This window comes from Tiliqua scincoides, chromosome 5 (assembly GCF_035046505.1).
Source record: "Tiliqua scincoides isolate rTilSci1 chromosome 5, rTilSci1.hap2, whole genome shotgun sequence".
Classification (NCBI taxonomy): Eukaryota; Metazoa; Chordata; class Lepidosauria; order Squamata; family Scincidae; genus Tiliqua; species Tiliqua scincoides.
In genome coordinates, this window is record NC_089825.1 from 72,515,342 (window position 1) to 72,531,102 (window position 15,761).

At 46.2% G+C, this 15,761-nt stretch overlaps 1 protein-coding gene across 1 annotated transcript in view; it reads right to left on the reverse strand.

Moving 5' to 3' along the window:
* The window catches only part of EPHA5 (EPH receptor A5), a 257,239-nt gene that overhangs the window by 51,431 nt on the left and 190,047 nt on the right, over positions 1 to 15,761 (reverse strand). Inside the window, exon 8 of the mRNA XM_066630994.1 lies at positions 12,013 to 12,118. Within this exon, the coding sequence (XP_066487091.1) occupies positions 12,013 to 12,118 (106 nt within the window). The remainder of the gene's footprint in view (positions 1 to 12,012; positions 12,119 to 15,761) is intronic.

A 15,761-nucleotide genomic window follows, 5' to 3' on the forward strand; every position in this document is an offset into this window, starting at 1 on the left:
AACTGAGGGCCCAATCCTATCCAATTTTCCAATGCTGGTGCAACTGTGCCTATGGGGCTTGTGCTGCATCCTGTGGTGGTGGGGCACTCACAGAGGCCTCCTCAAGGTATGGGAACATCTCAGGGCTGCATTGAGGCTGCACCGGTGCTGGAAAGTTGGATAGGATTGGGCCCTGACACTGTTGTGACTTCCAGGATTTCATAAATCTTACAAAACAGCTGCTGTGTCTACCATCTATACTCTGATGTTAGTTCACTGACCTGTCCTAAGAAAACAACTGTCACTACTAGATTATCCTTTGATGAGGACAGTGAGGAAACTGAGGACAATCCCAAAACAGACTTCTTAAACCTTCATTATTTTAATAATATTATCTGGGAGATTTTAACCCCACATTTCAGGTGAAAGACCTCCCAGAGAGGTGAACATGTTTAAAATTACAACATAAAAGCAGCATAAAAACTACAGAAGCAGAAGAGATTAAAAAGAACCAGTTAATATACTATAGAAAGGCAAGGGCAAATGAAAAAGTCTTTGCTGGGTCCAAAAAACTTAAGCCTCCTTGAAGAGATCATTTCCAAGTTGAAGCACTGTAACTGGAAAGGCCCTGGCATGACCAATGCCTCCCTTCCTGAAGGCAGGTTGACCTGAACGAGCACCTCAGAGGAGGATTTTTTGTAATCATATTGGTTTTTGTGAGTGTCAGGGAAAGTGGAGAGGAGTGAGTCCTGTGAGTAGAAGGCGGACCAAGGGGAGTAGCACCTAGTGGTTAGTGTGCCTACATTCCTTCCTGCTCCCCACTTTTCTTTTATTGGACGAAAAGCTGAGCAGGGAAAAACTGTGGTAGTTTATATCTGCTGCCACCATCCCAGTCTACAGTCAAAAGGAAAAATCCCCTGCCCATGAAAACACTGAAATCCAGGAGTTCTTATTGAAAATTAAACCTACAGAAGAGTCTGCAGGGCAAAGAGATATAACTTATGCCAATGTGGCGTGCACTGCATCCTGCAGTGGGGAGACAATCAAAGAGGCCTCCTCAGGGTAAGGGCACGTTTGTGACCTTACCTTGGGTCTGCATTGTGGCTAGGTCAGTGCTGGAAAGTTGGTTAGGATTGCGCCCTGTTTTAAGAGTGTCGAGGAGTGATTCTTCCTCTGCATCCCAACTAGAAACATGCTGCTGTATTTTATATGGAGTGTAGTTTCCAAGCAGCCTTAAAAAGTAGCCCATTGTACAACTCACTGCAGAAATCTAAATGGGATATTACCAGAGCATGGGTAACTGTGGCCAGGCTCTTTGTCCAAGAAAAGCCATAGCTAATGCACCTGCCTTACTGCCCAATCCTATTTGTCTACTCAAAAGTAAGTCATATTATAGTCAATGAGGCTTACTCCCAGGTAAGTGTGCATAGGACTGCAGCCTTAGGGTGCAATCCTAACCCCTTATGTCAGTGCTTTCCAGCACTGGCACAGCGGTGCCAATGGGACGTGTGCTGCATCCTGCAGTTGGGCGTCACTCACAGAGGCCTCCTCAAAGTAAGGAAATGTTTGTTCCCTTCCCTCAGAGCTTCATTGCTGGAAAGCACCGACATAAGGGGTTAGGATTGCGCCCTTAGCTGATAAAGGATGCCTCATGCCAATAAGGTCACCTGGGCCTGCAAAACCGAAGATACTTACTCCTCACAGTTCTCTGCACTGATTTTCCCCTCTTCTCATATTCACTTTAAGGTTCTTGTACTTTCTTTCAATTATCTTCATAGTCTTGCTCCTTTATTGCTATTTTATATGCAGTTCCTTGGACTGTTTGCTCCAAAGATACTAAGGGCACAATCCTAACCAGGTCTACTCAGAAGTAAGTCCGATTCTTTTCAATGGGGCTTACTCTCAGGAAAGTGTAGTTAGGACTGCAGCCTAATTTTCTAATTAAACCTAAAATTACCCTCGTGAAAGCTACTCCCCAGTGAAAGCTACACCTCTCCCTACTTACACGTGACTTGGTCCCTGAGCAGGAGTCTGCACCACTTGGCCAGAGTGATCAAGTCTAGAAGGCAGGAAGTGATTATGGGTGCAATCCTAAACAACTTTCCAGCACTGGCATAGCTATGCCAGTGGGGCATGTGCTGCATCCTCAGTTGGGGGGCAGTCACGGAGGCCTCCTAAAGGTAAGACAATGCTTGTTCCCTTATCTTGGGGCTGGAAAGTTGGTTAGGATTGCACTCTATACCAAAGAACTCTGGGAGGCAAGAAGAATTCACATCTCCTGTGCAAATACCTTATTTTTCCTTTAATGAGCATCTTTCCACATATGGGACAGCACATGTGCAACAGCCACAATCCCATATACACAACTGTGCAGCAGCATGTGCAAATTAGTCCAAATGTCCCTGAACCTGCATAGTATGACAACCGATCCCCTTTCCTCTTGCAGTTCCCCATCACTGACCCACCCTTCTGCCTGACATCTGACTCTCTGCCTTCATGCTGCACACCCATGCTTTCCCTTGGCTTTTGAGCCCCAGTCTTCTCCACATATTCTTCCCCAGTTTTTCCTTCTCAAATGTCTCTCCCTCCCTTTGGGTATCTTTTTAGACTGTGGTTCCCTTAGGACAAGGAACGATCTTCCCAGTCTGTATACAGCACCAGGCACACTGCAATAGGAATTATTATTAGATAATTTGTGTTTTTTGCAATTCTAAATAGATTATTCAATGTTGTTGGTTTTTAAGGAGAAAAAATTACATACCAAATCTATGATTAAAATGTGGTCACTTAAATGGAATTTATTCAACAGCTACATGACCTTGAGGAAAGGACACTACTTAATAAAGGAACGTCTTAGGATATTTGCAAGTAAATCAAGTCTGTAATGCACTTTGATTGTTCAGAGCAAAACAAAACCAATTTTAAATTCTCAAGACACCAATAAAATGTCAGAAAAGAATGCATCCACATATGGATGTTGGTTTGCCAAAACACCACACTGAATATTTGCCTGACCTCTGGTTACAAGGACTGTTGTCAATGGGCTTGCGCACCCCACTGTACTTATATCTCAGTGCTAAGCTGTAATTTATGCACACTTCCAAGGAAAGCAAAACATTGTACAGCTGCAGCAAAGTGTCATCTCTTTAGGAAGGGTGCACAAACTACTGTAGCTGCTGGAAAATCTATACTTCTGTGAAGTCCATATGGAGCTATGTTAGATTGAGCAACTGACCCATCTAGCCCTTATTTTTTCTAAAGCCCAGTGGCCCACTTTGATGAGGAAAGGCTGCTTTCAGTGGCGACAACAGGGAGGGAGTGCTTGAACTTTTCACCACATACCCACCTTCCCACTCCATTACTTTCTGCCCCTGTATTGAAGACTCTTGCAGGAAAAAAAAGCTACTTGGGGGGCAAGTCAGAGTGGGGAATTGTGACAGTTAAGTGTTCCCACACCTCTTTGCTCTCAGAAGCAGTATTTCTCATCTTAAGAGGATGTGAGGGGCAAACCACATATGACATTAGAAGAATCATTAGCACTTTTGCCCTTGATTTTTAGCATTAAAATAGCAGCTCTGTGTGTGTGGGGGGGGGGGGCTGACCAAGATTAGGATGTGGCATATGGGGAAGTTTAATTAATCCTCTCCCGCATGCTTCTGTGGAAGTGAAAATCACTCCCACATGAAGCTGCTTATTAACCTTAGGCAGGAAGCTGCCATTGGCATCAATGGCCTTCTGGGACTAAAAGAAGTGTCAGGAAGGGGCATTTTTTTTTAATGTGGAAGAATGTTCAATCAGGCAATCCCCCACTTGCAGCCATGCCATTCAGGAATGGCTTCACCACGTCATTTGCTACCACTGTACTGCAATGGCAGAACAATATATGTTAGTATGCCAATGCGTACCATTCAATCCCAACTGTCACTCCTTTAATGAAAGTGCTGTTTTGGAGAAACGGGAATGGAGAAGATGGAGGAAACGGGAATGGAGGATGGGTGCTTAACCTTTCCCTACCTGCAACTCATGCCAAGCTGCCTACCTGCATGGTCACAGATGCTTGTTTATCTTGCAAACACACTTCTGGATGCCCTGTGTAAACATTGGTAGGTAGGTAGATGGTTTGGTGGGAGAAATGGCAGAGGAAAACAGAGGGCAAGAGAATAGTTAAATCACCCTTTCTTCTTTAGAATGTCTCCTATCAAAGGATAGTTTCTTTAAAAAAAAAAAATGGGGGATGACATTAGATGTTTATTACACACACCAGCACACAATCTGTACTTCCTCCCTGAATTAGAACTCTTTGTTGAACAAGATTCAGTGAGTAGAAGTGTCACTTCCCCTCCCTACCCTGATTTTCTGGCAAAATGCCTAACTAAGGGTGCAATCCTATCCTGTGCTAGAACAGGCAAGCCAAGAGGCTTGCGCTGTATCCAACACAGGATAGGTGCCCAAAGCAGCTCAGCCAGAGGTAAGGAGAAACTTTTCCCCTTACGTCCGAGTAAGCCACCCTGGCACCTATGGGTCTCCTCGGACTTGCTGATGTGGGGCAAGTCCGAGGAGGGTGGAGTGGCCTGAAGTCACTAACTGCTGGGTCCCAGTCCCGCCTCCTCTCCCCACCCACCTGCCCCTGGGGCCACCCACTTCCCACCCTCCCCCCACCCCAGAATGCCTTCCACCTGCCTCCTCCCTGCCCACCCCAGAGACTTGTGTCGGCCCACCTCGGCCAACACAAGACTCAGAGACTCCGTCAGCATGGAGGCTTATTCCAGCCTCCGCAGGCCGGCATGAATGCACGTGCCGGTCCAGTCAACTCATGAAGAGGCGCAAACATGCCTTATGGCACGTTTGTGACCCTCCTGGGCAGGTGCAAGGGACCTGCGCCAGCCCAAGTGAAGCTCAGGATTGCGCTGCACAACACATAGATAAGGACTGGCAACTCCCTCCCACAGTCTGTAGGGCCCATGAGAGGGGGTGCAGGGGGTACATTTTACCTGGGCCTGGGGTAAAAAAGGGGACTAGGAGCAAAAGGAGGGGCCCCATAAATTTCCTGGGATCTCAGCTGGCCTCATGGAGAGTGAACTATGGAGGCCGGACTGACTGGGCTACTTACTGGTGGGGTAGACCTGGGCTCCACATCAGGAAGCCCAGTAGACCTGGGCTCTGGAGACCTTTCTGGCTGTTGCCACCCTTCCCCTGTACTGTTTCACCCCCCCCCCCTTTGAGAAGGGGCCCAAAATAAATTTTGTACCCCCTGAGATATTCCTCAGAGGCCCTGAGATCTGTGTTTCTGCCTTGCCACACTGTAGCCAAATGTTGTTGCCAAATGTTGATGATGTTTAAAGATAGAAATATAACTTCATGTTGTCTACTGAGCACTTGACAGAAATAAAAGTATGGGACCAAAATGATTAGTGGAGTCTAGAAAAAGTCATAGTTTGCTTGGAATATATTTATACATTTTTTATCCTACTAATATCACAGCGTGCTCAGACACTCCACAAATTTCCTCAAAAGCACATCCCAAACAAGCACAGCAGGACTAAAGTAATTTCTGCCTCTTTAAATCAGCATCTTTTGCTTTAATTTCCAAATTGGCTGATAGCTAGAAAGATTGGCGTTTTGGAGTTTTTCACTGGGTTGTTAAGAGCCACTCAAACCCCAGCTAGGCTTCAGGAAGAAAAATCTCCTACAGAAGCTAAATAATACTGAAGTGCTTTAAGCAATTTTTGAAATGCAAAAGCCATCTCTAACACACACACACACACACACACGCACGCACGCACGCACGCAAGTACGCACGCACACGCAGAGTACTTTTTATGACAAACAATCTGTACATGCATACTGGACCAAACTCAACTTTTAGGGCATGCTTCTTCCATAAGCTTTCAAGTTAATTCCCCTCTCCCTCTCTTGTTCCAGGAATGCTTCAGACCAGCTGTCATGGATCCTGAGACTTGAAAGAAGAATGTGAAAGAGGAAGCTACTGGTGTGAGTCCTCCTTAGGCAAAGGCTTGTGCAACATTGGCCTCTGCAATTGACAAGCAGTAAGAAACAGGGTTGGGAACTCACAGCCCAATCCTGAGCTGCCCGGGGCGCCCAGCTTTGGCGGCACCAAAAACGGCTGCCGCAGGATCCTGTGTGTCTCGGGCTACTGCGGGTGGCACCTCGGGAGAAGGGGATGAAAGTCCCCTTCTCCCAGGTAAGGGAAGCAACCCCACAATGGCGGATAAGGTAAAAGTGTTCGTGTAGGGCGCCGAGCCCTACACGAACAGACAGGATCCAGTGGAGCAGAGCACCAACAGACCCGCCTCTCTGCCTCCCTGCTCCCTCCCCCTGGCACACCTCCCACCTGCCCTTTCCCCACCTCCCCATCATGCCTCCTCCCCATCACGCCTCCTCCCTGCCCTCTCTCCATCCTGCTTAGCATGCCACAGCTCAGCGGTCCATGAGGCCACCGCGGAAAAAGGAGGTGGAGAAGCAGGAGGGAGACAGTACATAACAATCACATTTTCCACCATGGCTGTAGGGAGGGAGAAATCTCACTGAATGACTGGCTGCAGCGGGACTACTTCTGAGTAGGGTTGCAAAGGATCGGGTTGTCCTGGTAAGCCTCCCAGCTGTTGTGCGTGATCCTTGTCCTTGCTGCTTCTGTCCCAGCTCTTGCAATCCCACCCACCCCCCACCTTGTTTACAGATGGGCGGGGTCATCAGGGGTGTGAGTGAGGAGAACTCCAACACACACACCCTTCTGCAGCAGCCCCAGTTTTTCCACAGCTGGTTTTTAAAGGAGGGGGCGACTCAACGAGTCTTTTAGAGTCACTAAAGGGTGGCTTGGTGACTCAGAAAGTGCCCTGTTATGACTTGCTTTTGAGTTGAGTCATGGGGGAGTGACTCAGCGACTCGACTCAAGTCAAGCCATGCTGGACTTCCCCATCCCTGGTAAAAAACCTTTGGTTTGACTGGGCTTAGTCTAAACATGAAGAGCCTAGTCTTCACCTAGTCAACAAGGCCAGGTCAACAACATCTCTTGTCATTGGCACTTTAAGACCCAAACCCCACACCAATCACTGACTTTGGAAAACACACATTTCTAGGTTTAGTGTGAGACACAAAAACTAAAGTTTCAGGCATGAAACTAAAGTCTGTTGAAGCCCCAGCCTGGCCCTGAAACCACTTTCTGAAAATTCAATATTGTCCTGCAAGGAACATAAGAAAGCAATCAGATCACTGGTCCACTTAACCAATATTGTTTACTCTAAGAACATAAGAAGAACCTTGCTGGATTAGTCCAAGGCCCCATCTAGTTCAGTTTCCTGTTTCTCACATTGGCCCACCAGATGCCCCTGGGAGTATACAAGACAACAAGGTAACTGTATCCTATTGCCACTACCTTGCATCTGGCATTCAGAGATATGCTACCTAAAATACATAGGCTGCACACATTAAGTCTTGAATTCTGTGATAGACTTTTCCTTCATAAATCCATCCAATCCCCTTTTAAAGGCAACTAGGCCAGGGGTCCTCCAGAATTATGTAGCAAGGAGTTCCACAGATTAATTTAAGGATATCTTCAAGGATATAAGGATTTAGAGCATCCTTTGAGGATATTTGGGATTGACTTGTTTCTATTATGCTCTCAAGTTTCCCCTACACATGCATGTGTGCACATATACACAGGCACTTGTGAAAAACAGCTGTAGGAAAAGGAAGGCAAAGTAGTTAGGAGGATTCATTTGCAAGATTCCTATTAAATACAGGATAATTTTTTTGAATACTGGTAAACATGACTTACTTCACAGAGCAATATAAACACCACCAGAACTGGTCCATGATAAAGCTCTAGGGCCACGAAGCCTGTGCAGATCAAAATGATCTGGCTGACCAGGGAGAATATATGTTAGCATATTCTGGCTGGCAGCAGCACTTTGCATTCTCAAGCAGAGCTCATTTCTAGTCCTGCTGTTGAATCTTTCCTTATAACTGGAGATACCAAGGACTGAACTGGGGACTTCCAACATAAGAACATAAGAAGAACCCTGCTGGATCAGGCCCAGTGCCCATCTAGTCCAGCTTCCTGTATCTCACAGCAGCCCAGCAGATGCCTTAGGGAGCACACAACAAGATACTTGCATCTTGCTGCCACTCCCTTGCATCTGACATTCTACTTACCTTCGCATCCCCTCCCCCCCCCCCCACTGAAGACAACAGCCTGAAGCTTGGGTGTAATTTGGGCCACTTTATGAAACACAAGTGACCAATTTTTAAAACATGAAACCTACTGAACACACGGTCTCTCTCTTGCTAGTCTAGGCAAGGCAAAGCAAAGCAAGCTCTACCACAGAGAGAGATTCACTTGTAACATTTCACCATTACCACCACCTGCCAATACTTTTTATTGCCAAAAGAATCCGGGTGGAAATCTGATATTTGGTTTCTGTGGTATAATGCTGCACTAGCGCAAAAGCATTTCTGAAAATTAACTAGTGTGACTGAAGGTCTGTTTATGAGCCAAGTATACTCATTCCCATTTCTAGTCTCAGCAGATGGAAGAAAGTTTATTCTAAAAAACCACAGAGAATGCATAGTAGCATGTGAAAAGCTGGGGAGGACCAAAGGATAAAGAGTACTGAGATTCAGACTAAGCAATACAGCTCAGGGCTGTTGAGCCCCTTTGGTTCAATGGTATAACACACATTTTGCCCACAAAAGCCCCATGTTAAATCCTTGACATTTCCAGTTAAAGGAGTTCAAGGGACAAGGATCATAAACTGCTCCACTGGAGGTCTCAGGGACCTGCTGCCAGTCATCCAACAGCACTAGATTTAATGAACCAATTCAGTATGAGGCTGGGTCACATATATTTACCAAACCACACATTGAAGGCCCAATCCTATCCAATTTTCCAGCACTGGTGCAGCCACAATGCAGCCCCAAGGCAAGGGAACAAATGTTCCCATATACCAAAAGGAGGTCTCTGTGATTGCTGCCCCACCACAAGATGCAGTGCATGCCCCATTGGCACAGCTGCACTGGCACTGGAAAATTGGATAGGATTAGGCCCTGAGTCTCTTAAAAAGGGGACTTATGGCCCAATCCTGTGGGCCACTTACAGCAGCAGATCTAGTGATGCATAGAGGCATAGGTCAGTGGCTCTGTGCACATACCAGAACCACCTGAACACCCTGCTGGAGCAGGTAATGTGCTAGAGGGGTGATTTGGCATCTTGGACAGTTTTGGGGAGGATTGGAGCAGAGAGCAGCTGAACTCGGGAGTAGGAGGGTGGATCTCAGTGGCAGACATGCACGCTGAATCCTACCCCTCTCTCCTGGCCTGGAGCCGTCAGCCCCCTTGGACTTACACCATCCAAATAGCTGGCTTGTGTCTGAGGAGACATATTGGTGACCAGATTGCCTATCAGGAAGTAAGTAAAAATTACCTCTTGCTGACTACCTGATCACCCCTCTACGACTGCATACAGTGCATGCTCTGTCAGCAGCTCTTCATGCTATGGACTGATGTGGGATAGGATTGGGCTATTACAGATTGTAAAAATCCTAGTGCTGGCCTGCTCCAAACCAGTGTGCTTGCCACTTAGTTTTAACATTACGAATAAAAAATAACAGGCTACTTGTGCTCAGGCATTTGTTGTTTGGTGCGGCCCCACACAATTTCTCACCAGTTCTATAGTGTGCAAGCTGAACAAACTAATTGCCATGTCCAGGCACACTGTTATCATAGTGACAAATCATTTAGCCCTGATGATCAGAATTGAGATGCAGCCTCCAGCCAGAAGTCATCATGATGTTCTACCCTTTTGTTTCTTAAATGACAGTATTTACCTTATTAAGCAGCTACACTGCAAAATAGGCAATGGGTGCTCAATCTTTAATTCTGATCTTCAATTCTGTCCACCCCTGCAGTCCTCCAATCAACTGACTGAGGAACATACAGCAGCATGCTTCAATCTCCTTTTACATCCCTGAGGCTGTTTAGTTCCCGCTTCCATGTATATCTTCACCTGCTACTTTCTATTTCTCTCCATCTTTGCAGAGTCCCTTTCACATCCCTAGACCCCCCACATGGAGAATGCACTTGGAGCTGGCCCCCTTTCACCTCCTACTACAAAAAGGAATTTTGTCCCTCTGAGGCAGATTAAAGAATAAAAAGAGATTGGTGTATGAGAATGGAGCTGCTGTGGGGACTTTGGAGGGAGGGAGTGTCTATTTTCTAAATGTGTACAATGCACTTGCCAGGGAGGTGGGGGCAGGTATTTAATTTTTACAAAGAGACATGCATTTGACAGGGCAGTGCCATCTAGGTCCTTCTCCTTAATGCTGTGGTCTCCTTAATGCTCTAGGTCCTTCTCCTTAATGCTGTGGGAGAGGCAGTCTGTACTTACAGGATAGATAGAAAATGGCACTCTGCATTTTTGTTGACTGAAGCACATACTCCCCCTGGTCAGCAGAACTAATGGGCTGGGTATCATTTGTGGGTCCCAGAAGAGAAATCAGTGCTGAGCATCAAGTTCACTGGGGAGAACTTTCAGCTAGATTCAGGGGAGTACAGAAATGTCTTATGTCTTTTAGGGTGCAATTCTAACCCCTTATGTCAGTGCTTTCCAGCACTGACATAAGGGCAATGCAACTCCGAGGTAAGGGAACAAACATACCCTTACTTTGAGGAGGCCTCTGTGACTGACACCCAACTGCAGGATGCAGCACATGTCCCATTGGCACTGCTATGCCAGTGCTGGAAAGCACTGACATAAGGGATTAGGATTGGGCCCTTAATGTCTTATCTTCTTACCAGTTACCAGTTTTGCAGAGGTGGTGCTCTTCCTGGTAGCCAATTTTCCCCATAATGCCTACTGTGAATGACACTACATGATGTAACATTGTTCCAAGGGAGGATACCTGACATCTCCCTATGAAAATTGCAGAAATGATCCCACAATTTCAGTGTCTGCAAATGAGGTAGCAAAATGGAGGAGGTTGATTGTGACCGACTTTAAAAACATGCCAGATAAATATTTGAAAGGAATGAATATAGATTGTATGGAATACAACCCACCGAAGCTAAAAGGGTGTCATTCTCAGTCTGGAGATCAGAATTCCAAAAAAGCATAACACTGAACCCTGGGTACATTTATGTACCTGAGTACAATCATTGTTAGTTTCTACAGACATTTACACATTCCATTCAATGCAGGTAGAAGCTGTATAAATTGTACAGGGACTGTTAATCTATAAAAATGAACTTGGAGAAAATGTACCTGAGGTACTCATGTTGAAAATGCCGTTTGTCATATTCAGGTCCAGACATTCTGTAGTTGAGTACAGCGTAATGTGTAAACAGCCCTACAGAAGTCTACAAATGGGTGGGGAGCTCTCTGTTAACTCAGCATTTTCAGTGTAAAGCAGGGGTGCCCAAACCCCGGCCCAGGGGCCACTTGCGGCCCTCGGGGACTTCCAATCAGGCCCATCGGGAGCCTCCAGTCTCCAATGAGCCTCTGGCCCTCCAGAGAATTGCTAGAGCCTGTGCTGGCCCGACACAACTGCTCTAAGCGTGAGGGCGACTGTTCAACTTCTTGCATGAGCTGTGGAACAAGGGCTCCATCCACTGCTTGCTGTTTCATGTTTGTGATGCCGCAGCAGCAGTGAAGGAAAGGCCAGCCTTACTTTGCACAAGGCCTTTTATAGGCCTTGAGCTATTGCAAGACCTTCATTCATTCATATAAGTTCCACCTCTAATATATTCATTTATGTAAATTTATGTAAATTTATTCAAATTTGAAATGTAAATCAATTTGGTTTTTTTTTCCTGGCCCTCAACATAGCGTCAGAGAGATGGAGTGGCCCTCCTATCAAAAAGTTTGGACACCCCTGGTATAAAGCATAATTCCTCCACCTTGACAAAAGTGCTTCAGTGCTACGAAGAAACATGCACCTGAGACAGTTGGAAAGATCAAACTCTAAGGGACTGGGAAGAAGAAGAGTTAAAAAATACAAAACAGACAACTTTTTTTCTTACCTTCCACTGAGAAGAAAACCGATAACAACAGCCAGGAGAATCACTCCCACTGTAACAGACACAGCAATTATAGGGATCTGGCTCTGATCATTGGATGTGGCCACTGCTGAGAGAACAAACAAAGCAGGAGGTGAAAGTTAAAATTATTATCAGCCCTCACAGGGTCTTTTGTTCAAGTAAAATCTGCTAGGGAAAGGGCAGCCTGACTAATCTACTCATTCCAAACACTTTTTAAAAACAAATATTTCAGAAAGAAAAGTGAATGTGCATGTGTGTTTGATTATCCAACTCAAATAATTCATTTTGCATAAGTTGATTTTGCCTGCGTATGAACCCCCTTCACCAAGGAAATAGATATTTTGCTAACGTTTCGTAACAAATCTCTCTTGTAAAAGGCAGTTGTGTTTTTCTGTCTTTGTTGATTTGGATTGTGAACATTTGTTGTAATCTTGGGAGGCTTACTGTTTTGATTACATGATGTTTTATTGGTTCTATTGACTTACTGTCATTTTGTAACCACCTTGAGGTTTCTTATTAGCTCAGAAAAAGGTGGAATGATTTTTTTCAGATAAGTTAACAGATAATACTTAATAAATCTTTCAAAACACAAAACTCCACATTTACCTTCAAATTCAATTAGCCAAATTTTGACAACTGCTCTACTCTTATCATCTTGGGCTGTTGTACAGAAAGTTTATTTGCTATCCCTAGATTCCCTAGAAGGCAGTCAATACCAACAGAAGAATTCTCACTGAATAATAGATTTGGAAGAGTCCCTCAAGGCCATCTAGCCCAAAGGTTTAGCACTGGGACTTACTTTAAAAAATGACATTCTATTGAGACCACCCAGCTTTATGAGACTTAAAAAAAAAAGTCTCACCTTATTTGCTGCTCAAGCCTCTGATTTTATCCTAAAAAGTTTTTACTATATTGAGACCATTCTAATAGTTTGGGTTCCCCTTCACCTAGTCTTCAATAGGAGCTGAGGCCTTGTTGCCTACTCAGGTGTAAGCACATATGTGTGTGACTAGTTTCACTTGCCACAGGGCTCAATACATTTTCCTTGTGAGCTTGGGGGGGGGGGCGGAACTTCCTTCTCAAATGTGTTTTTTGGGAGGCTGCATTCACTGGAGAGGGACCATTTTGGTGACATTGTGTTCCTCTTGGCCTGCTCTTCGAAGTGGACTGAGGCACATTCACCTACTTGCGAATAAATGTGCAGACGTGGCTCAGTTTCACTATCCACAGGGCTCGATACACTTTTTTTGTCAGCTCTCAATTTGTCAGTTTCAGTTTCACAACCCACCAACGATCAGGCTGAGACCCACTGGTTGGTCCCAACTCACAGTTTGGAAAACACTGATCTAGTCTGTTGGGGGTTGGGCCGCCCTGACCCCCACCTTACCTGGCAACTGGCCAGGGTTGGGGCAGCTGGACACCCATGGGGCCTCCTCCTCCCCGGCTGGTCAGGTGAGGCGCAGAGTGAGCTATGAAGTGGTGACCTCCTCGCCACAGCTAGGGAATTTCCCCCATGGCCGTGAGCCATTGATGGGGGCAGGCGTGTGGTGCAGGATGGGAGATGTCTCCCCTGAGCCTGGGTCGGCCAGTGGGGAGAATGCCATGGCCATCTGGTACCAGGGGTGTGGCTCAGTAGCTTGTGGTGCCTATGTGCTAAGGTCAGGAGGACATAGGGGAACACCAGTGCCCCCTGGACCTTCTGCAGCCCAAGGGGGGGCTGACATTGGCAGGTCTTCCCTGGGGCCACTGTGGGAGGAGGGTTGGCGGGCTGGGCAGTCCTCTCAGTGTCCACTGAACCAGGGCAGCAAGCTGGGCAGGGACGCCATTAGCCACCAGGGAGGCTGGAAGTTGGCTGGGTTCAATGCACCTTTAAGGTTGAGAAGGAGGGAAAGGGAGAAGCCAGTTGGGAGGCCGAGAAAGATAAAGGCAAGAAGGCCTGTGATGACAGGCATTACTGGGGAGGCAGGGCAGGTGGCTGGAGCTGGAGCCCCTGCCTGAGAGCCAAGACTTTACCTCTGCCCCCAGGGAGAAGGACACGGGTGGTATGAACCCCCTTCCCCTGCTTTGGTCTGAGGCCTTCCTGTTCTTACTGGTAAGAATTTCTTCCTGATATCCAGCCAAAATCTCCACTCCTTCTGCTTAAGCCCTAAGACCCAGTTCTGCTCATTAGGGCAGCAGATAACAAACCTTTGCCCTCTTCCATGTGACATTCACACATTCCATTCAGGTAATTGAAGACGTATCTATAACACCCCCCTTCTCTTCTCTAGGGTTCAGTTTGGCTGGTCCAGTTTGGCTGCATCCTTCTTAATGCACAGAGTAAAGTGAAACCACTACTTCTTGTGACTTGGAAGGTAATGTTCTACTAATGCAAGCTAACATCGCATTAGCCTTCTTTGCAGCTACATCACACTATTGCCTCATGCTCAGCTTGTGAGTCACAAGATCCCTTTCACATGTACTCCCATTCTATACATGCTCTCTCTCTCTCTCTTATGCCTAAGAGCAAAGTGTGCAGAAATATTTCTTTGGGTCCAGAGAGGTAGGTATGAAATGCTATTACAATTATTTTTCCCTCCTTCAGCCCTAAAGTTTTGCCTGAGCAGGAATTACTCTTAATTTATCTAAAAAAATGTGTTTTATTTACTGTAAATCTCAAACTCAAACAGAGTTTAGGGCAAATCAGCAGCACATTATTTTGCATGAGAAACTAGACAAGAAAATTAGGTTGCACTCTGATGCACACATACCTGAAAGTAAGCCCCACTGAATACAGTAGATCTTACTTCTGAGTAAAGATGCACAAGAGTGCTTGGTTACAGCAGACCTATGCATGTCTACTCAGAAGTAAATTCCATTGAGTTCAGTGGAACTTACTCCTAGGTAAGTGTGTATGGGATTGACAGGAAAGGGGATTAATAATAAAATACTAAATAAAGTTGTTGTTTTTCTTCAAAAGGTCTTCAAAGACAAATCTCTTGTTCCTTGGTGCAAGTGACATAAAACTGTTAAAAATGAACAAGTGGTGAAGTTGTCTGGAAATGGCTGACTCTGAGAGAACCAGTTTTTTCCCCCCTGATATTAGCTTTGTATAACATGGAAGCTCCTTCTTGAATATCAGAGCTCCTGTGCTTAAAATGAGCAGGTTCCTAGTCCTCATGTTCATGGGGAAAAAAAACACGGAAAAAGTATGGAGAGTTGTCTTCTAAACTTCAAAACTAGAACATGCATTTAAATAGTTCCCACAGAGTCATGGACATGACTCTCAACAACTAAGGCAACTGTAAATCTCTTTGGGCCAATCCTATCCTGCACTGGAACAGGCAAGCCAACAGGCTTGCCCTGTATCCAGCGCAGGATGGGGGCCACAAGCGGCTCAACCAGTGGCAAGGGGAAACATTTCCCCTTACCTCCAGGTAAAGGCTGCTGGCCCCTAGGAGTCTCCTCGGACTTGCACCACCTCTTGAGGAGTGGAGCGACTTGAAGCTGCTCTGTTCTCCCCAGGAACGGGGGTTGGAATCCGGCATAACTGCTGGATTCCAGTCCCGCCTCCTGCTCCCCACCCATCCACCCCCGGGGCCACCCACCACCCACCCTCCCCCCATCCAGGAACCCTTCCCTCCCGCCTCCTCCCTGCCCCCCTGCCTACCTCAGAGCCTTGTGTCGCTGCAGGCATGCTGACACAAGGCGCTCAGAGGCAGCCGGCACGGAGGCTTCCATCAATCTCCGCA